Source organism: Bos indicus x Bos taurus, chromosome 20 (assembly GCF_003369695.1).
Source record: "Bos indicus x Bos taurus breed Angus x Brahman F1 hybrid chromosome 20, Bos_hybrid_MaternalHap_v2.0, whole genome shotgun sequence".
Classification (NCBI taxonomy): domain Eukaryota; kingdom Metazoa; phylum Chordata; class Mammalia; order Artiodactyla; family Bovidae; genus Bos; species Bos indicus x Bos taurus.
Window position 1 is genome coordinate 40763981 of NC_040095.1, and position 22451 is coordinate 40786431.

A 22451-nucleotide genomic window follows, 5' to 3' on the forward strand; every position below is an offset into this window, starting at 1 on the left:
CACAACTCACCACATTATAAGAGAATAAAGAAAAAATCTGATTACTTCAACAGATGTAGAAAAGGTATTTGATAAAATTTAATCACCTCAACCTACACAGGTGATTAAATTGCATAGAATTTATACCAACACATGCATATATACACACATAAGTACAAATAAAATTGAGAAAATTTGAGTCAAATCAGTGCCTTGTTATCAGTGTCAATACCCTGGTTGTGATGATGCATGAAATTTTCCAAAATGCTACCAATTGGGAAAACTATGGCACCCCACTCCAGTACTCTTGCCTGGAAAATCACATGGACGGAGGAGCCTGGTAGGCTGCAGTCCATGGGGTCGCGAAGAGTCGGACACGACTGAGCAACTTCACTTTCACATTTCACTTTCATGCATTGGAGAAGGAAATGGCAACCCACTCCAATGTTCTTGCCTGGAGAATCCCAGGGATGGGGGAGCCTGGTGGGCTGCCGTCTGTAGGGTCGCACAGAGTCGGACACGACTGAAGCAACTTAGCAGCAGCAGCAGCAGCAGGCAATATATATAAGGAATATCTCTGTATTGCATCTTAAAACTACATGTAAATTTGCTCTTATCTCAATTAAAAAGTCACTTTAAAAAAAGAGAAAGCAAGAGTTGGAGATGGATGGAGGGAGAGAGAGAGAGAAGGAAAGAGAGAAAAAGAGGGGAGAAACAATCACATTGATAATAAAATTTGGTAAGTTTAAAATATATAATAATAATTTTATTTAAAATTTTTTATTTATTTTTAAAATAAAATTATTTATTTTAAAATTATAATAATAATTGTATTTTATTGCCACTCCATCCTTCCAATATTTAAATATAGCCTTATAAAATTTTTAAAGCTTCAAACTTTTGCATTTTGAGATCACAAGCCTTCCAAAGACGCCAACCACGTGCTAATATGACAACCACAATGCTAATATGCATGACATGGAGTCAAGGATATCCAACAGTTTATAATGCCTACAATGAAAATGTGTGTCTTGCCATAGAGAACAGAGATGTGTTTGCCAAGGGAGGGGTAGGGGAGTGGGACTGGGAGTTTGGGATAAGTAGATACGAACTATTATATATAGGCTGGATAAACAACAAGATCCTACTGTATAGCACAGGAAATTATAGTCAATATCTGTGGAACCTTAATCAAAAAGAATATGAAAATGAATGTATATATACATATATAACATATATATAACAGAATCACTATATATATATAACATATATAACAGAATCACTTTGCTGTACATCAGAAATTAATAATATAACATTGCAAATAGTTATACTTGAAATAAAAAAATCTGTGTCCAGATCCTTCCCTTAATGTACATTACATGAATCTTAATGTTTTCTGTGCTATTTTTATTTCAATTATCCTAATAAAGGGCATCATTTTGCCAAAACAGAACTCACCAACAAATAAAAATAAAAGAGAACTTCCACTCTTTCCCCAAATCACACTTGAATGGTGATATGAGCAGATACGAAATGTGTTATATGCTCATTTTATTTTTTTCTTTTACTATTTATACACTATTTTGTACTTTGCTGTTATCATTTAATATATCATGCTGGTTTTTCCACCTGAGTACACAGAGATTTGTCCTTATTTTTCACAATTCCATCCTATCCCATTGCATGCATATGTTATAATTTATATAAATAGTCTCTTATTGATGGGCAATTAATTAGATTATTTCCAGTTTTCAGCCATAACAAATAATGCTGCAGTGAATACTCTGTACAATTGTAATGCCAGTGCTTATACTTCAGCACCTGCTTTATTGTTCCAAGTGCTTTACATAGCTAAACGATAAATCCCTAGATACAAATTTGCTAAGTATGTGCCTTTGAACTTTGAAAGATCTTGCCAAAATGTTATCCCTGGTACATTCTTCATTTTAAAGTTAAGAAGAAGGCAAGGACACCCACTACCATTACTTATATTCAATATTGCCTTGGGATCCTAGCCAGTATCCTTAAAGGTTTTTATTTAATTAATTTTACTTAATTTTAATTCAGAATACTTACGTAACTAAGTATGCTCTTAAGCATACTTAAAGGAAGAAGAATCAGAAAGAAACAAAACTGTTACCATTCACAGTTCAGGTGATTGCTTAGGAAATGCACAGTAAAAATTCAGAAGTAATCAAGAGAGTCCACCAAAGTTTCTGGGTTTGAGATCAATAGCCAGGACTGTAAAACTCATGACAAATGTCATGAACAGAAGTTCCAAGTAAGCAGATGAGACAACCCATTAGTACAAACAAGAGAAACAGACCCGGAAAGAGCTGAGCCTTAAGATGAAGACCACCATGTCTTGCTAGTCTGCTCCGGCATCTCCTGCTGCAGGAGATCAAGCTCTAACCAGTGTCAGGCCCCATAGCTCCCTCCTTCATGGTACCCACCACAACCACCTGTCTAAACTAACCCAACAAACATCTGCAATGACACTCAAGACAGCACAGCTAAAACACACATAATTAGAAAGACAAAGTCATTAGGAGGAGCTCCGATTTCTACTTTACATGATCATTTTTATCTATTTATAAGATCCAAGGTGGTCCAGTGGTTAAGACTTAGAGCTTCCAATGCATCAGGCATAGGTTGGATCCCTGGTCAGGGAAATAGGATCCCACATGTTGCATGGTGTGGCAAAACTAAATAAACACCAATGCTAAGTATCAAAAAATAAATAAAATGAAATCTGTTTTAATGATCCCACCATCAAATAAAAGTAGTATTATAATCTACAACTACAAATAATCTCTAAAGCAGCAGTCTTTGATTGGAATGTATTCTGGATCTCTGTAGTAGGTACACCTTTCAGGAAGATCTTGCCCAGACTACCATTAAAATAGAGACCTGGGTTCAATCCCTGAGTTAGGAAGATCCGCTGAAGAAGAGAACGGCTACCCATTCCAGTATTCTGGCCTGGCAGAATTCCACGGACTGTATAGTCCATGGGGTCATAAAGAGTTGGACATGACTGAGCAACTTTCACTTCACCATTAAAATAAGATTTAATATGTTGAACACAAGATAACTAATGATCAAGAAGATATACCTGGTGGAGCAGTGGAATGCCAACTGTCACCTGCTGAATATCATCAGTGTTGGCCAACCTATACTGAAATATTTGAACTTCAACAACTTCAGGAAGAAGACAAAATTTGTCATTAGACAAGATGACACCATTTTTGAGTTTTTAATATGAAGCAGAAAATTAATATGAATTTAGTAAAGCAAAATAGCCTATAATGGCATATGTAAAAGACTCAGATGCTTTCAATATTGGCACAGACCACCTCTGGCAGAACTACTAAAGGAGTCATGATGGCCTTTGTGCCCTTCCATGCTCCTGGGGCAAAGGATTCCGACGATGACAAACGATCATGCTGCCGCTGCTGCTAAGTCGCTTCAGTCATGTCTGACTCTGTGCGACCCCATAGACAGCAGCCCACCAGGCTCCCCCATCCCTGGGATTCTCCAGGCAAGAACACTGGAGTGGGTTGCCATTTCCTTCTCCAATGCATGAAAGTGAAACATGAAAGTGAAGTCGCTCAGTCGTGTCCCACTCTTATCGACCCCATGGACTACAGCCTATAAGTTTCTATAAAAAACATGGGCTCTATTACAGAGTGCTAAGTCGCTTCAAGGAGATCCAACCAGTCCATTCTAAAGGAGATCAGCCCTGGGATTTCTTTGGAAGGAATGATGCTAAAGCTGAAACTCCAGTACTTTGGCCACCTCATGCCAAGAGTTGACTCATTGGAAAAGACTCTGATGCTGGGAGGGATTAGAGGCAGGAGGAGAAGGGGACGACAGAGGATGAGATAGCTGGATGGCATCACTGACTCGATGGACATGAGTCTGAGTGAACTCCGGGAGTTGGTGATGGACAGGGAGGCCTGGCGTGCTGCGATTCATGGGGTTGCAAAGAGTCGGACACGACTGAGCGACTGAACTGAACTGAACTGAACTGAAGTCGCCTCAGTCATGTCTGACTCTTTCCGACCCTATAGACTATAGCCCACCAGGCTCCTCTGTCCATGAGGATTCTCCAAGCAAGAATACTGAAGTGGGTTGCTATGCCCTTCTCCAGGAGATCTTCCCAAACCAGGGATGGAACCCAGGTCTCCCTCATTGCATGCAGATTCTTTACCATCTGAGCCACAAGGGAAGCCCGGGAGGTGAGGTGGCTTTCCCAAATGTAACTACCGTATTGCAGTCAGTACAGCAAAGGATTTTCCCAACCCAGGGATGGAACCCAAGTCTGCTGCATCTCCTGCATTGCAGGCAGATTCTTTACCCACTGAGCCACCTGGGAAGCCCCCTCTCTATTACAGAAACCCTACTTCTTTCATAATTCAGACCATGATGTCCAATATGGCAGCCACTGGTCAAGCACTTTAGCTGAATTAAGATATTCTGTGCATTGGAGAAGGCAATGGCAACCCACTCCAGTGTTCTTGCCTGGAGAATTCCAGGGATGGTGGAGCCTGGTGGGCTGTGGTCTACGGGGTCGCTCAGAGTCGGACAAGACTGAAGCGACTTAGCAGCAGCAGCAGCAGTAAGGGTAAAATGGGCTTTCCAGGTGGTGCTAGTGGTAAAGAACCTGCCTGCCAGTGCACAAGATAAAGATGCAAGTTCAATCCCTGAGTCTGGAAAATCCCCTGGAGGATGCCATGGCAACCCACTCAAGTACTCTTGCCTGAAGAATCCCATGGACAGAAGAGCCTGGTGGGCTACAGTCCAAAGCGTTGTAAAGAGTCAGACATGACTGAAATAATTTAGCATGCAAGGGCAAAATACATATTGGACTTCATATAAGAAAAAATATATACAATCTCAATCATAATTTACACTGATTAAATGTTGAAATATTTTTATATCTAAGTGAAATAAAATGTATTATTAAAATTAATTTCACCTGATTTTAACTTTTTCACATGTGACTACCAAAAAATTTTTAATTACACTTGTGGTTCACATTACATATCTAGAAGACAGTGCTGATCTAGAAAATCAAAAGATATTTTAAGTGATGTGTTATATACATGTATATATATGGCATTTAAGACATTAATATCTGTTTATAAGACCCTTTGTATGTCACTGGATAGCAAATTCCTACAAAGACAAGTATGATCTTATAACAATAGGACAAAAGAGGCACCATTCATTGGGTTCCAACTTTTTGACCAGATAGTACTAGAGACTCATTGGAGAAGACTCCGATGCTGGGAGGGATTGGGGGCAGGAGGAGAAGGGGACGACAGACGATGAGATGGCTGGATGGCATCACTGACTCGATGGACGTGAGTCTCAGTGAACTCCGGGAGTTGGTGATGGACAGGGAGGCCTGGCGTGCTGGGATTCATGGGGTCGCAAAGAGTCGGACACAACTGAGCGACTGATCTGATCTGATCTGACTAAAGATTTCAGCTAGATTATCTATGATCCTCCCACCCTCGTCTAAATGAGGAAGACTGAGGAATTTGCCCTGGATCACACAGTGAGAAGTCCTGCTGCTTAATCCTGAGCCTGGCCCCTGAGCTCCTGACTCCAGTCGGAGTTAGAAGACGCATCTTGGAAGATGCTGAGTAGCAACCACACTCATGAAGTGGGGTGCTCTGGAGTACTTCAGTAGGAAACAGCCCGCAGCGGAAAGAGGCAACAACAGGGCCACAAGCGAGCGAAGCAGATGGGCCACGAAGCTAAGACAGAGGGCCTAAAGAAGGAGCCTTCTAAAATCCAAAATACCTTCCTCCACCAAGCTTTGGAAAAGTTAGGCATGCCAAACTTTGGCAATCCTTCATCTGTCTTCTCTCCCAACATGCTGCTAGCAGAAGAGGTGAGGGAAGTCTCCAGACCTCTGCTTAGCATGACCACAAGCACCCACAGAAAGCAACTTCTCTTCCTGCAGCAGCTGGAAAAGTTTAAGTGAAGGGTGGGGTGATGGGGGCGAAATGGGGAGGAGAGAGGAAGGTTGGCCAGGAAACACACACACACACACACACACACACAGAGCAACAGTGACATTCAGACCTGAACCTAGGAATCTTTGAATGATTCAGAACGGGATGCTTTATCACATCTGATTTAATTCGACGACTGTTTTGAGGATACTGAAGGTCTAGGCTCCTAATCAAACACTTACGTAATCTTCCTCACTGAGCCCTTGCTTCTCAACAGAACTTTTCACCTCCATGGAAAACTTCTCAAACTCAGGTTTCACTGTCCTCAGTAGAGTGATTGTTTGGAGGGATGAGTACGCTTGCTTAGCTTCAAAGTCGTGTTTGTCTCCTCTCTTCCACGAGCCATCTCCTACGGGAGAAGTAAAAATATTTATAATTCCAAGCCAGTCACCACAAAGGGGCCATTCTCCCTTTTCTACCACGATATGCTTCTGTGTTTCTTTTGGCGGCTGGGGCAGGAGGTATTGTCACAGTTTTGCACTTGGGTGTAAAGTGACAAAGTCAAGATCATCAAGGGAGAAGAAGGCCTCTGGACACGTGTTCCTTTGAAATGTGAGACAGAGAAAAGCACTGTTAGATTCATTGCCTTATAATAACCATGTAACTGGAATTTTAGGCCCTCAAGAATTACAGCACTGCAGGAATAAGAAGTAGGTTTATCCCTTTCCATTCACACTTATTTTTTAAGGAGATCAAACCAGTCAATCCTAAATGAAATCAACCCTGAATATTCATTGGAAGGATTGATGCTGAAGCTGAAGCTCCAATACTTTGGCCACCTGCTGCAAAGAGCTGACTCATTGGAAAAGACCCTGATGCTGGGAAAGATTGAGGGCAGAAGGAAAAGGGGATGAGAGGGGAAAAGATGGTTAGATAGCATTATGGACTCAATGGACATTAATCTGAGGAAACTCCACAAAACAGTGAAGGACAGAGAAGCCTGGAGTGCCGCAATCCATGGGGTCACAAAGCGTTGGACACGACTTAGTGACTGAACAACAAATTCACTTATTATTAAATACATAATAATCATACCTAATTATTGAATACCTAATTATTCAATACCTAAAATCAACTATGAAGGTCAACCAAGTTGTTAACATGCTACAATAAACCCGATGCTATGTAGATGTGGAAGGCAAGGATGGCTACATATGAAAATGAATTTATAAAGTATTATAAAATTGGTACTAAAAGAAAAAGAGATTTGAGATTATTGAACTATTTCTCAAATCTCTTCAGGATGAAAAGTAGCTTAGGTGAACTTGAAAATGTATCTCTTTAGTGCTGGCAATATCATAAAGATTATTTATTAGACAAGTTCATCAGTGCATCAGCAGTAACAAAATAAAAATTGCTAGCATTTATTGAGCATATATATATTATAATAATAATAAAAGCCTCATTATTGAACACTTTAAGGTATAAACTCATTTAACCCTCTCAAGATTGTGTGACTGTGGGTACAATTTCAGTTCAGTTCAGTTGCTCAATCATGCCCAACTCTTTGCAACCCCATGGGCTGCAGCACACCAGGCTTCCCTGTCCATCACCAACTCCTGGAGCTTGCTCAAACTCATGTGCATCAAGTCGGTGATGCCATCCAACCATCTCATCCTCTGTCATCCCCTCTCCTCCTGCCTTCAATCTTTCCCAGCATCAGGGTCTTTTACAACGAATAAGTTTTTCACATCAGGTGGCCAAAGTCTTGGAGTTTCAGCTTTAGCATCATTCCTTCCAATGAATATTCAGGATTGATTTCCTTTAGGATGGACTGGTTTAATTGCCTTGCAATCCAAGGGATTCTCAACAGTCTTCTCCAACACCACAGCTCAAAAGCATCAATTTTTCAGTGCTCAACTTTCTTTATGACCCAACTGTCACATCCATACATGACTACTGGAAAAAAACATAGCTTTGACTAGATGGACCTTTGTTGGCAAAGTAGTGTTTCTGCTTTTTAATAGCTGTCTAGGTTGGTCATATTAATTTTACAGATTTTGGGATACAATTTTACAGAAAATTGGGTATAGTTATCTTCTCTATTTTACAGATAGGGGCTTCTCTGGTGACTCAGACAGTAAAGAATCTGCCTGCAATGCAGGAGACCTGGGTTCAATCCATAGGTTGTGAAGAATCCCTAGAGGAGGGCATGGAAGCCCACCCCAGCATTCTTGGAAACCAAGGCATTCAGAAACCTGCTGTTTCATGGCGCTCCCTTTCACAAAAGCAAAGGCGAATTACATGGATAAGAATCATTCTTCTTCTCTTTATCAGCACAGGGTAGCAAGTGGCACATGGAAACCACACAGAGCATAGAGGAAGAGGTAACCGGCTCCAATGAAGGAAGTTTCATGCCAGAAAGAGGCATCCACCTGGCCTGAAATGTGTGAATAGGATTTTAATAAGATGAGAAGAGGATGGAAAGGCATGCTTGGCAGAACCTACAATGGCACAGGCAAAGGTGCAAATGTGTATAACATTCAGTGGGCAGCTGGGAACCTCAGTCTGGAGCAGGAGAAAAGACAGGGACAAAGAATTTGTTTGTGGAGACCTCTCTTTAGTCATAATCCTAATAATAGCAACCATTTATTAATTGCTTACTATGTGCCAGGGAGCTGTTAAAAGATAAATAAGATAGAGCCAAGGACAGAATTCATTAAGGGCTAGATCCGTTCACAATAAGCACAAGATTAAATTTCAGGCCACCAAACAAAACTCGATGAAGTTGTCCTCCTTCTTCTCCCGGACAAAACCTCCTGAACACTGATGAGGCTACAGCTACGCCAGTGCTCAGAGAGCGGGTGAGCTGTGTGTCACTGTCATTGGCCAGGCCAGGGTCAACCCTGCTGTGTGCTCAAGACACAGACAACATGGCCTTTTGTCAAGGGGCCAAATTTCATTTGCTAGAAAGACCCCAAATTCTAAGAACATCCAGAAGATCTTCAGCCCATGAAGGAATCCATTTCTTCTAGTGCAATCCATGTTTATTGATTCATTTTGAATTGACTCAAGGTATGAAGAGTCAGCAGGAATGATGCTTCTTGGGCAGAGTCAGTGTTTCTCAGCTTTGGGTATGAGTCCTCTCCAAGGGCACAAGAAAGGAAATAACCCTATAACGTATTCTGTTGCATAATTAGAAAATACACATAGAACCGGAAATAGCAACTATCTCAGTTACTATGATAATATGGAGAAAAGCATTTTTTTATTTTGAAAGAAGCGAAATTTGGTACAATACAGCTGTCTACCACAATCTTGTTTTCTAGAAAAAAAAGAATGGAAATAAAAATGACTAATAAATGTAAGCCAAATTAAACAGGTATATAGTCACAAGCAAAACTGATACTATGACTTCCTGCTTTGAGCAAGTCTCTTGTTGCATTACGTCAGTAACCTTTCCCATACGGAGCCATTGAAAGCTAGGAAAGCGGAGGTCAGCTTGGCGTGATGCCCCATCAGTGGGGACAAATTTAATTCAACAGACAACTGGGTGCCTCTGGAGATTTACGAGCGGAACAGAAGAATGACATGATTAGACTCATGCCTAGGGAAATAGCAGTGGATTAGACTGGGGAGACACTGAGGGTTCAGAGCCACAGTAATCCAGGCAAGAGGTTACAAGAGGTTACATGTGCGAAGTCACAGCTCCCCACCCAAAAAAAAAAATTGTACATGGGTCTCCGGGTGGTTCAAATCACAGGCAAGTTTTCTTTTCCTTTTGTGTTTTTCTGAATTTAGCAAATTTTCAGCAGCATGTGCTTTTAGAATCATTAAAAGAGGGCGAGCCCTTGAGAATGAATGCAGAGGGCTGTGCAAGAGGAATGTGAAGACTCCACAAGAGTGAGGGAGTGAACGACAGCGGTGATGCCAGAGAGGAAAGGCCAACGGCTGTCAGAGGAAACAGCAGAGCCAGAGGGAGGGGAAAGGGTTAGTGGATGTGGAAATGATAGTGATTTCAGTTAGGGTCACGGTCAATTCAAGGTGACTGACTGCAGAACACCCACGTGGCAGCACCAGGCTGCGGCTGGAAAGAGTGGTCTGAAGCCAGCAAGAAGAATGAGGGCTAGAGAAAGTGCTGGAGGTCACGTCCACAGGTCTTACACTCAGAACTCAAGAGGAGAGGGCGGAGGGTGAACATAAACCCTTTGGGGGTGCTGTTTTAATGGGCACAGGAGTGAGAGGAGCTAACAGAAAGCCAGAAGAATGCTGTGCCACCAAGGCTAAAAAACAACAGGGATTCCAGAAAGAAATGGACAGAAGCAATAGGGCAAGAACTAGAGCTGACCTCATATACCAGCCACAGGCCACATGTGTGACTATTTACACTTCAATTAACCAAGATTAAATTAAATTAAAATTTCAGTTCCTCAGTCACACTGGCCACATTTTCAACGTACAATGGTCATATGGGCCATAACTCCTGTACTGGGCGACACAGAATAGCATCCACCAGCATCACAGAGGGTTCCACTGGCCAGCACTGCTTCAGAGCCACGTACGCGTGGTCTGCGGTAAGGCGGATGGCTTTGGCGGTGAGGATGTCAGTGGTGACCCAGCACTCTCAGAGGAGTGGTGGGTCTATTGTCTTACTCCTACAGTCATCCTGAACAAGGGATTAAGAAGAGAAGAAAGAAGGCAGCTAATGAGAGGGTAGGCAGAGAAGGTGACTCTGGTAGATTTCTCAGGAATAAAGAAAAGTGCATTTGCTTTATTTGGTTTGGTTTTAAACATTGTGGAGGTCCAAGCTTGCATTTGGGCTTCCCAACTGGCGCTAGTGGTAAAGAATCCGCCTGCCAATGAAGGAGGCATGAGACGCAGCTTTGATCCCTGGGTCAAGAAGATCCCTTCAAGGAGGGCATGGCAACCGACTCCAGTACTCTTGTCTGGAGAAGTCTATGGACAGAGGAGCCTGGTGGGTCACAGTCCATGGGGTTGCAAGGAGTCAGACATGACTGAAGCAACTTAGCATGCATGCATGCAAGCTTGCATTTTGTGTGAGAAGGGTACAGAGTATTTGTGAAAGAGGAAATATCTTGCTCAGCACCAAGCCCTAGACTTGGCAATCCTGTGGCCAGGTAGCTGGCTCAGGCTGGTGGTACCCACACTGGGATAACCATGTCATCCTGTAGTTCTCCAAACTTACCAAAGACTCGGCACATAGTAAGCCTTTGGTAAATGTGGGCTGAGTGACAAGCTGAGACATCACAGACCACATTCAAGAAATGACACCTGGAGTACAACCAGGATGGCTGCAGAACACTGTGGCTCCTGACCTCTGGCAGCCATTTAAGTGAGAGAAAAGCATCAGCCTCCTTGCCTAAGCCACTCTCTCCAAATGTTACATGCTTGCCTTGACCTTCGCTGGTCCAGTTCCTCCCACCAGTGATAACAGCACCACTTACTGAGTGAAGCCATTGTGAACGGCTTTGCCTAGAGCATTTCATTCTTTAATCCTCATTTAAAAAAAAAAAAAAAATATATATATATATATATATATATATATATACACTCTATAAGAAATATTGAAGTATGATCCCCATGTTACAGATGAGGAAACTGAGGCTTAAACATGCCTGAAGTCACTTGGTAAATACACAGAAAAGAAAGTGAAGTCATTCAGTCATGTCTGACTCTTTGCGACCCCATGGACAGTAGCCTGCCAGGCTCCTCTGTCCATGGAATTTTCCAGGCAAGAGTACTGGAGTGGATTGCCATTTCCTCCTCCCGGGGATCTTCCCAAACCAGGGATCAAACCGTGCACTGCAGGCAGACTCCTTACCATCTGAGCCACCAGGGAAGTCAGGATTCAAACACAAGCCCAGCCTCCAAACACCGGTGCCATGCCTGCTCCTCCTCACTTCATCGAAGTTTAGGATGTTCCAAGACTTAAAGTTGCAAATGGGGGGCTTCCCTGGTGGCTCAGTGTAAAGAATCGGCCTGCCAATGCAGGAGACACAGGGTGGATGTTTTGTCTAGGAAGATCCCACGTGCCACAGATCAGCCAAGCCTGTGTGCCACAACCCTTGAGCCTGTGCTCTAGAGCCTGGGAGCCACAGCCACTGAGCCCACATACCCTAGAGCCTGTGCTCCGCAACAGGAGAAACCACGGCAATGAGAAGCCCAAGCACTGCAACTCGGCACTTGCCTCTGCTTGCCACAATTAGAGAAAAGCCCACACAGCAATGAGACCAGCACAGCCAAAAATAAATTAAATTATTTTAAAAAATAAATAAAACTGCAAATTCAGTGGGAGAGCAAAAGTGCTTTAAAAAAAAAAGAACAGAGGAAGAAAGATTAGAAAAGGAAGTGTTTAAACGCGGTTTAACAACTGTCACAGTTGAAAGATTCGTGGAGCCCTGTACCAAGGTCACAGACATAAAGTCTTGTGCCAAGGCCCTGTACCAAGGTCATCTCCCAAACAGACCAAGCCCCATAGGAACCGTTGCCCTGAGAATCCTGATCGAAACCATCCAGCTCCCTGACCCCATACTAGGTAAACATACCCACCCTATAGCATCCTAACCAATCACCTAATGCTACCCTTCCAACAGGAATTTTCTTTGCCTTGAGGCTACAAAAATTGGCTAATAACCCACAAAAGGTGTCAGCTTTCCCCACTGTTCCAATACTCAGCTCTCCCTCAAGACCACACAGACCACAAGACTGTGTGAGAATTCTCTTTTCTCATTACTCCAAACTGACTATACCATGCATGCACTCACAATCAGTTGCTCCATCGTGGCTGACTCTTTGTGATCCCATGGACTAGCCCATCAGGCTCCTCTGTCCATGGAATTTTCCAGGCAAGAATACTGGAGTGGGTTGCCATTTCCTATTCCAGGGGATCTTCCCAACCCAGAGATTGAACCCACATCTCTTGCATCTCCTGCATTGGCAGGTGGATTCTTTACCGCTGCGCCACCTGGGAACATATCACTTTAACAACAAAATATAAATCCAATTCCTCCCCAGTTTCCCTGTCATTATCCTACTGTTAGTGAGTCAAGTAATTTAAGTGCATTACCAGCCCTGGGATACTTCCATCCTCACCTTAACTAGTGCACTCTGAGTTCTCAGGAAGTCAGGAGAAGTGCTACAATACAATAGAGTCCCAGACAGGATCACCCAAATGACTTTCCATCTAAACTTACATCCAGACAAGATAATGCCAGGGAATGGAAATGCCAGCAAGTGCCATCCAAAACTCTACACAGCAATATATATCAATTTCACTCTAGATTTTTTTTAAATCTATGCTTTCAATCTATTCTCCATCATTTGAATTCCTTATAATAAATTCAGAACTCCTGTAACAATATAATTGGGGGCAGACCTGAGAAATTTTTTGAGTGCCCACCAAGACAATCAGATAATCAGTAAATATGGGCACACTATCAATATGTTTCTTTAAAAAAAATCTCAAAGATTATTTAAATAGAGCCTTTTTCTAACAGTGGTGTAGAGTTTCACGTGAAGACGCACAGGGAGAGGAGGGTGTTGGATAACTTTTTGTGAACATGTGTGTTGGTGGTAGTTTAGTCACTTAGTCGTGTCCCACTCTTTGCAACCCTATGGACTGTAGCCCACCAGGCTCTTCCGTCTCTGGGATTCTCCAGGCAAGAATACTGGAGTGGGTTGCCATTTCCTTCTGCAGGGGATCTTCCCGACCCAGGGATCAAACCTGTGTCCCCTGATTGGCAGGCAGATTATTTACCATTGTGCCACGTGGGAAACGCTGATTCTTAGGATGTAAAATCTCAGAGAAGGCCCTTTGTGAGCAGCAGACTCCAGAGCCTTGGGTAGGTCACTGTGCCTTCCGTAAGATCCTGTTTGCTGCTTCTGCTCTGAGGAGGGAAGGTGCTTCAGGGACTGTGACAAACACGGACAGTTGCCTCCCTGCATCTATTCTCCCATGTCCCTCACTAACAGATTCCTGGATTGATCTGGAGTACCAATGAGACCAGCTAAATTTAAGCACACATTTCCTGCCTCCCCCTTTCAACGAGGGGTAGCAAAGGATATGTAACCAAAAAATAATGAGTGGGGCCTCCAGAGAACCCTTCAAACAGAATTGAGTCAACTGAAAGGATCTCTTTTGCCTCTCATGTTCCCCTTCTGCCTTCCCTAGAATTAAGATCTAATCCCTGGAATTCTAGCCACGAATTCATCATCTTGAGGATGGATGCCATTCACTAGGACTGAGGTAGCCAAAAACGCGAAAAGGCTTAGATCCCTGATGACTTTATGGAACCATCATTCTGCCCTGGTTTGCCCACCTCTGGACTTCTTACAAGTGAGAGCATAAATCTCTACATTTGTTTAAATTACTATAATTAGGAGTCTTGGTTATTTGCATACAGATATACTTCCTAATGCACCCAGGTCCTTATGAGGTATTAGACAAAAGCTGATTAATTTGCTAAAAGAACAATGTATGGCCTAAATCAAGCTATAAAACTACACCACAGGAAAATGTACAGACATATTTTTTTCAAAATTATCATTTTTAAGTACTATATATAACTGTTGATGTAAATTGAAATTAATAGTAAATATAACTAACATTTACTAAACACTCATCATGTTCCAAGAAGTTTTCTATGCATTTCACACACACCACACCATTTACTACTCTGCCTGATGCCATGAGATAAGCACTATTATTATTATTAGAAGAAACTAAAGCTTGAGGATGAGGGCAGGGTGATATCAATTTGCCAAGAGCTGGTTTGTGGCACAGCCTCTCAGGCACATTGACAGCTGAGCTCAAAGCCTAAGCAACCAGGCTTTAAAAGGCAAAAGAAAGGGATATAAGCAAAAACACCAAGGATAGCCTTTGAATGCTGGGGACACAGGTTCGAACCCTGTTTGGTGAACTAAAATCCCACATGCCACAGAGCAACTAAGCCCTCGATCGGTGACTTAACAACTATAGAGAAGCTTCCACGTGCCTTAATACATAGAGAATGCCTGAGCACTGCAACACGGACTCAGCATAGCCAAGTTTATTTATTTAATAAAAAATAACAATAATAAAGACTATTTTTTAAAAAAGAAAGAAACACCAAGGATACTTTGTAGATTGTATCAGAGCACACTGTATAACTCCATGCAGTTAAATTTTCAAGAAGAAAAACTGAACTAGTGAAAAAATAAGCTTTGAAAAGTTGTCCCTCATGTTGATATATGGCAGAAACTGATACAATATTGTAAAGCAATTATTCCCAATTAAAAATAAATTTAAATTTTTAAAAAGTTTTCCCAAAAAGAATGATATAGACGAGATGAGATGGGCCATGTATCAATAATTCTTGAAGCTAATTGATGGATTCATGGGGATTTATTATACTACTCCTTCCATTTTTGTGTACGTTTTAAATTTTCCATATTAAAAAAGCTTTTAAAAGTTAAAAAAAGTTGTCCCCAAATCACCAACAGTAAGTTATATATATATATCTTCTCATTCACTGATATTACACAATGAGAAAGACAAACACTACTTTTGTAGTATTCTGGCCAAAGATGTATAAACTCAACTTATCTTGTGAGACAGTCTACAAAATAACAGACTTATTCAAAGTGTTAGGTCATAAACAACAAAGAAAGATTGAAGAACTATCACAGATTAGAGAAGATTAAGAAGACACAACTCAGTGGACTGAATCCTGGAACAGAAAAGGAACATTAGGAGAAAAAGTGGTAAATTTGAAATAAAGCCTGTAGTTTAGTTCTTAGTATTGTACCAATGTTAGTTTTATTTTGATTAAGTGCACTATGGTTATATAAATTGTTTAAACTAGAGAAATCTGAGTAAAAGGTATACATGAATTCTGTGTTATTTTTGCAAGTTCCCTGTACATCTGAAATTATTTCAAAAGTTTTTTTAATTTGCCAAAAATTACCTGTAAAAAGAGGTTAGGTCCAGAGACAAAGTTGAATTGTTTCCATCTTTCAAGGAATAGTCTTAATGGTACACAAACTGTTCTGGAGCAGAAAAACAATGGAAAGTGTCCCAATTGATTTTATAAAGCTAATATTAACTTGATATTAAAATAGGGCTTCCTTGATAGCTCAGTTTGTAAAGAATCCACCTGCAATGCAGGAAACCCCGGTTCAATTCTTGGGTTGGGAAGATCCGTTGGAGAAGGGATAGGCTACCCACTCCAGTATTCCTGGGCTTCCCTTGTGGCTCAGCTAGTAAAGAATCTGCCTGCAATGAGGGAAACTTGGGTTCGATCCCTGGGTTGGGAAGATCCCCTGGATCTTCCGCCTGCAATATCGCCCTATTAAAATAGGGGAGTACCACCTAAGTTTCCAGTGGTCATGTATGCACATGAGAATTGGACTATAAAGAATGCTGAGTGCTGAAGAATTGATGTTTTTGAACTGTGGTGTTGGAGAAGACTCTTGAGAGTCCCTTGGACTGCAAGGAGCTCCAACCAGTCCATCCTAAAGGAGATCAGTCCTGGGTGTTCATTGGAAGGACTGATGTTGAAGCTGAAACTCCAATACTTTGGCCACCTGAAGCAAAAAGCTGACTCATTGGAAAAGACCCTGATGCTGGGAAAGATTGAAGGTAGGAAGAGAAGGGGGCAACAGAGGATGAGATGGTTGGATGGTATCACCGACTCAATGGACATGGGTTTGGGTGGACTCCGGCAGACGGTGATGGATACGGAGGCCTGATGTGCTGCAGTTCATGGGGTCGCAAAGAGTCAGACACGACTGAGCAACTGAACTGAGCTAAGGGCAAGAAAACTGTCCCATCTCACTCATGAATATAGATTCAAAACTCCTAAATAAAATACTAAAAACTTAAATCGGCAATACATCTAAAAAAAATCATGCAGACTATGTTTAATTTCAAGAATATTATAATGGCTCAATACTAGTAAATTTATTTAAAAGTATAGGTAAAATGTATTTGATAACATTCATCACTCACTTTCAATTTTTTTAAACCACACTTAATAAACCAAGGAGTATTTTAACATCTACTTCTAATAAGATACTAAAAATTAAGTACCACCATTGTTACACAAAATTATTCTGGAGGCTATTGTCAATGGAGTGAAAAATGAAAAATAATATTCAACTATCAAAATGGACAGCTAGCTATTGCTATTATTTGAAAATGATTTTAAAAACTATTAGAATAGAAGGTTTAATATGTAGAATTTCTGTTTCTATGTAACAACTACAAAATGTAATAGGAAGAGGTCAGGATCATAACAACAATCAGAAAACATAAAATGTCTAAGAATGAACTCAGCAAGAATGATGCGAAATTCAAATAAAGAAAACTGCAAAACTTTGCTATATACATAAAAAGAAATTTTAATAAATAAAATAATTTAAAAGTTAGATGATGCAGAATTGACAGAGATGCAGGAAAACACATTCTCATATGTTGTTGCAGAAGTGTAAATTGGCAAACCTTTTAAAGGGACAAGTTGGCAATATCCATCAAAAGGTAAATGCATATAACATTTGACCCAGAAATTCTGCTTCTAGAAGCACGTCTTACAGATTGCACACACATATATATATGAATGTCTGTATGTGTATGGGCTTCCCTGGTAGCTCAGCTGGTAAAGAATCCACATGCAATGCAGGAGACCCCGGTTCAATTCCTGGGTCAGGAAGATCCACTGGAAAAGGGATGGACTACCCACTCCAGTATTCTTGGGCTTCCCTGGTGACTCAGACAATAAAGAATCTGCTTGTGATGCAGGAGACCTGGGTTCGATCTCTTGGTTCGGAAGATCCCCTGGAGGAGGGCATGGCAAACCACTCCAGTTCTCTCGCCTGGAGAATTCCCATGGACAGAGAAGCCTGGTGAGCTATAGTCCATGGGCTTGCAAAGAGTTGAACACGACTGAGCGACTAAGCACAGCACAGCACATGTGTACGCACAAATGCATCCCCACAGCGAGGCAACTCAATATAACATTGCTCTTATAATAAAAATCTGGAAACAACAAAAACACCAAAAACTAAAAGACTGATTAAGATGACATATTAGCATTATAAAATACTATGTAACTATACTTAGATAATGTGATCATTTTATTGAAAAATATTTTCCATAAATTCATATTTTTAATGAAATAGACAAGCTGTACACCTAAATATTATCAGTGTACTTTTATCTGGATAGTAGAGTTGCAGCAACTTATTTTCTTCCCTGTGCTTTTCTACATTTCTCAAAATTTCTGTAATACTCATGTATTGTAATGAGCAGGAAAAAGTAATGCAAGCTTTATCCAGAGATGAAAGAAATTCCAGTACCTAATTTTTTGTGTACTTGCATTCTCATGCACTGTCTCCAAATTCTATGCTTGCACTAGCCAACTTGCTAAACTCAATAAACTGTTTTCATTTTTCACAAATCTCTACCAGTATCTCAATGAATTCAAAATTGTATTCAATAGTGTAGTTACATTCCGATCTTGGGCTAAGAAGCAAAACTGCCACTCTACTTATGTAAAGAGACGGGAAAGGACAATGATGAGAGCAAGGAGAGAAAAACTGGGTGTTTATCCTGCAAGCCGCAAGTCTTCAGTTTTATCCATTACAGGGGAAAAAATTACTTTTGCTTCAACAACTTTTCTTTATCCCCATGAGAAGTGTGATTTATTACGTTCATTCACAATGATCTATTGCTTCAGATCAGATCAGATCAGTTCAGATCAGTCGCTCAGTCGTGTGCGCAGATCAGATCAGATCAGATCAGTCGCTCAGTCGTGTCCACAGATCAGATCAGATCAGTCGCTCAGTCGTGTCCACAAAGAGTCGGACACGACTGAGCGACTGATCTGATCTGAAGCAATAGATCATTGTGAATGAATGTAATAAATCACACTTCTCATGGGGATAAAGAAAAGTTATTGAAGCAAAAGTAATTTTTTCCCCTGTAATGGATAAAACTGAAGACTTGAGGCTTGCAGGATAAACACCCAGTTTTGATCTATTGCTTAAGTAATTTAAATGCAGAGTTTCAAAGAATAGCAAGGAGACATAAGAAAGCCTTCCTCAGTGATCAATGCAAAGAAATAGAGGAAAATAACAGAATGGGAAAGACTACAGATCTCTTCAAGAAAATTAGAGATACCAAGGAAACATTTCATGCAAAGATAGGAACAATAAAGGACAGAAATGGTAGAGACCTAACAGAAGCAAAAGATATTAAGAAAAGGTGGCAAGAATACACAGAAGAACTGTACAAAAAAGATCTTCACGACCCAGATAATCATGATGGTGTGATCACTCACCTAGAGCCAGACATCCTGAAATTCGAAGTCAAGTGGGCCTTAGGAAGCATCGCTACAAACAAGGCTAGTGGAGCTGATGGAATTCCAGTTGAGCTCTTTTAAATCCTAAAAGATGATGCTGTGAAAGTGCTACACTCAATATGCCAGCAAATTTGGAAAACTCAGCAGTGGCCACAGGACTGGAAAAGGTCAGTTTTCATTCCAATCCCAAAGAAAGGCAATGCCAAAGAATGCTCAAACTACCGCACAATTGCACTCATCTCACATGCTAGCAAAGTAATGCTCAAAATTCTCCAAGCCAGGCTTCAACAGTACGTGAACCGTGAACTTCCAGATGTTCAAGTTGGATTTAGAAATGGCAGAGGAATCAGAGATCAAATTGCCAACATCCACTGGATCACAGGAAAAGCAAAAGAGTTTCAGAAAAACATCTACCTCTGCTTTATTGACTATGCCAAAGCCTTTGAGTGTGTGGATCACCACAAACTGTGGAAAATTCTTCAAGAGATAGGAATACCAGACCACCTGACCTGCATTCTGAGAAATCTGTACTTAAGTCAAGAAGCAACAGCTAGAACTGGAGATGGAACAACAGACTGGTTCCAAATTGGGAAAGGAGTGTGTCAAGGCTGTATATTGTCACCCTGTTTATTTAACTTACATGCAGAGTACATAATGAGAAATGCTGGGCTGGAGGAAGAACAAGCCAGAATCAAGATTTCTGGGAGAAATATCAATAACTTCAGATATGCAGATGACACCACCCTTATGGCAGAAAGAGAAGAAGAACTAAAGAGCCTCTTGATGAAAGTGAAAGAGGAGAGTGAAAAATCTGGCTTAAAACTCAACATTCAGAAAACTATGATTATGGCATCTGGTCCCATCACTTCATAGCAAATAGATGGGGAAACAGTGGAAACAGTGTCAGACTTTACATTTTTGGGGCTCCAAAATCACTGCAGATGGTGACTGCAGCCCTGAAATTAAAAGACGCTTACTCCTTGGAAGAAAAGTTATGACCAATCTAGACAGCATATTAAAAAGCAGAAACATTACTTTGCCAACAAAGGTCCATCTAGTCAAAGGTATGGTTTTTCCAACAGTAATGTATGAATGTGAGAGTTGGACTATAAAGAAAGCTGAGTGCCAAAGAATTGATGCTTTTGAGCTGTGGTGCTGGAAAAGACTCTTGAGAGTACCCTGGACTGCAAGGAGATCAAACCAGTCCATCCTAAAGGAAATCAGTCCTGAATATTCATTGGAAGGACTGATGCTGATGAAGCTGAAACTCTAATACTTTGGCCACCTGATGCGAAGAACTGACTCATTTGAAAAGACCCTGTTGCTGGGAAAGATTGAATGCAGAAGGAGAAGGGGACAACAGAGGATGAGATGGTTGGATGGCATCACCGACTCAATGGACATGGGTTTGGGTAAACTCCAGAAGTTGGTGATGGACCAGGAGGCCTGGCGTGCTGCAGTCCATGGGGTCACAAAGAGTCAGACACGACTGAGTGACTGAACTGACCTGATAGCTTAAGTAAGCCAGTGTACCAAAGCAGGAAACTGAGGCACATGCTCTAAGGTTTAGATCCCATCTGACTACACCTCAACTGCAATAGCAGGGAAGTGGAGCTCCATGCAAACATGCCATTTGTGATATACACACTTACAGTTTCCCTGTAACTGCCAGTGTGTGGTACCTGAGAAAATGCTTCATGGCCTTACACTGTTGACTTCAGAGAGAATCCTAATCACGCTTGGGAGGAAATGCTGTGACCTGTGATCTTGATGACTTAGACAGCCTCCATCGCAGGTACCTTGGGAACTTCTCCAGACCCATTTTAAGGAATTAAATGCTTTGGATCATATCTGTTAGTGGCCCCTGAACATTTTATAAGAGAAATTTAAGAGGGAGTAATCTGGAAGGGAAGCTGGCATGCTGTAGTCCATGGGGGCAAAGAGCCAGACAAGACTTAGTGAATGAACAACAACAACAATGATCTGGAAGGAAGAGGGGTTAGTAGCAGCAACTTCCAAAATATTTTACCTCAGTTTACAGAAATGGTTATTTATTTCTCGTTTCACATTATGGTTCATTACAAATATATGTGTGACATGTATAAATATATCCGCAGAAACATGCAATCACATTACTTAAAAGTTTTGTGAAACCATATGTATGCTATGTGTGACACGCTTTGACATGTTCTGTTATGTTGATGTGTTAGTCTATTCCATGCTTCTAAAATTTCCATCCAAATCTCGATAAAAATATTCCAGCAGTCCACCATGGTAGCAACCCAAAGTTGAAAATGCACTGGGAGGAGTCTTCAGGGCCTGGATTTATGATCATTTAGTCCCATAGACTCATAGGTGGTGCTATTTTTCTGCTCTGAATTCTCAGGGGAGAAAAACTTGAGAATTTAGGAGAAGTGGGAGTATTCAGAATCACAAATTTCCAAAATCCTATCTATGGAAAGGAAATCAACCATGAATACTCATTGGAAGGACTGATGCTGAAGCTGAAGCTCCAGTAATTTGGCCACCTGATGCAAAGACCCAACTCATCAGAAAAGACCCTGATGCTGGAAGAGATTGAAGGCAGGAGAAGAAGGAGGCAACAGAGGATGAGATGGCTGGATGGCTTCACGGACTCAAAGGACATGAGTTTGAGCAAACTCCAGGAGATACTGAAGGACAGGGAAGCCTGGTGTGCTGCAGTCCATGGGGTCGCAGAGTCAGACACAACTGAGCAACTGAACACCACCACCTATGGAAATCATATCGACTGAAACGAGTTATTGGCCCTGTCTCACAACCCCTTTTTGACAGCCTAGCAGCAGCAGGAGGGGAAACCAGAGGCAGAGTTACCATAGAAGGAGCTGTTGAAGAGCTCGATGTTGAAGAAGGCGTAGTCCCCGCTGGTCATTCCGTGCCTGTGCGCCGCCAGCATGATCCCCCGGATGGTGTCGCTACTCGCACACATGATCACCACTGTGGGGAGGAAAAAACGGATGCGTGAAATGGCCCTGCACAGAGGACAGCATCTGATGTGGACCAGGGCTCTGCTAAGGTCCTACAGAATCCTCACAAATTACTCATGAGTTACAAAGGGCAGAAGAGTAACTTGGCAGTGGAGAAAGCTATCTGTCACCACCACAACCAA

General features: G+C 41.5%; 1 protein-coding gene across 2 annotated transcripts in view; it reads right to left on the reverse strand.

The window, feature by feature from the left end:
• Window positions 1–22451, reverse strand: part of NPR3 (natriuretic peptide receptor 3) — a 77416-nt gene that overhangs the window by 45557 nt on the left and 9408 nt on the right. For both annotated transcript variants that reach the window (XM_027520157.1, XM_027520156.1), the window contains exons 2-3: window positions 22157–22279; window positions 6188–6354 (exon numbers count right to left, since the gene is read on the reverse strand). In XM_027520157.1, the coding sequence (XP_027375958.1) occupies window positions 6188–6354; window positions 22157–22279 (290 nt within the window). The remainder of the gene's footprint in view (window positions 1–6187; window positions 6355–22156; window positions 22280–22451) is intronic.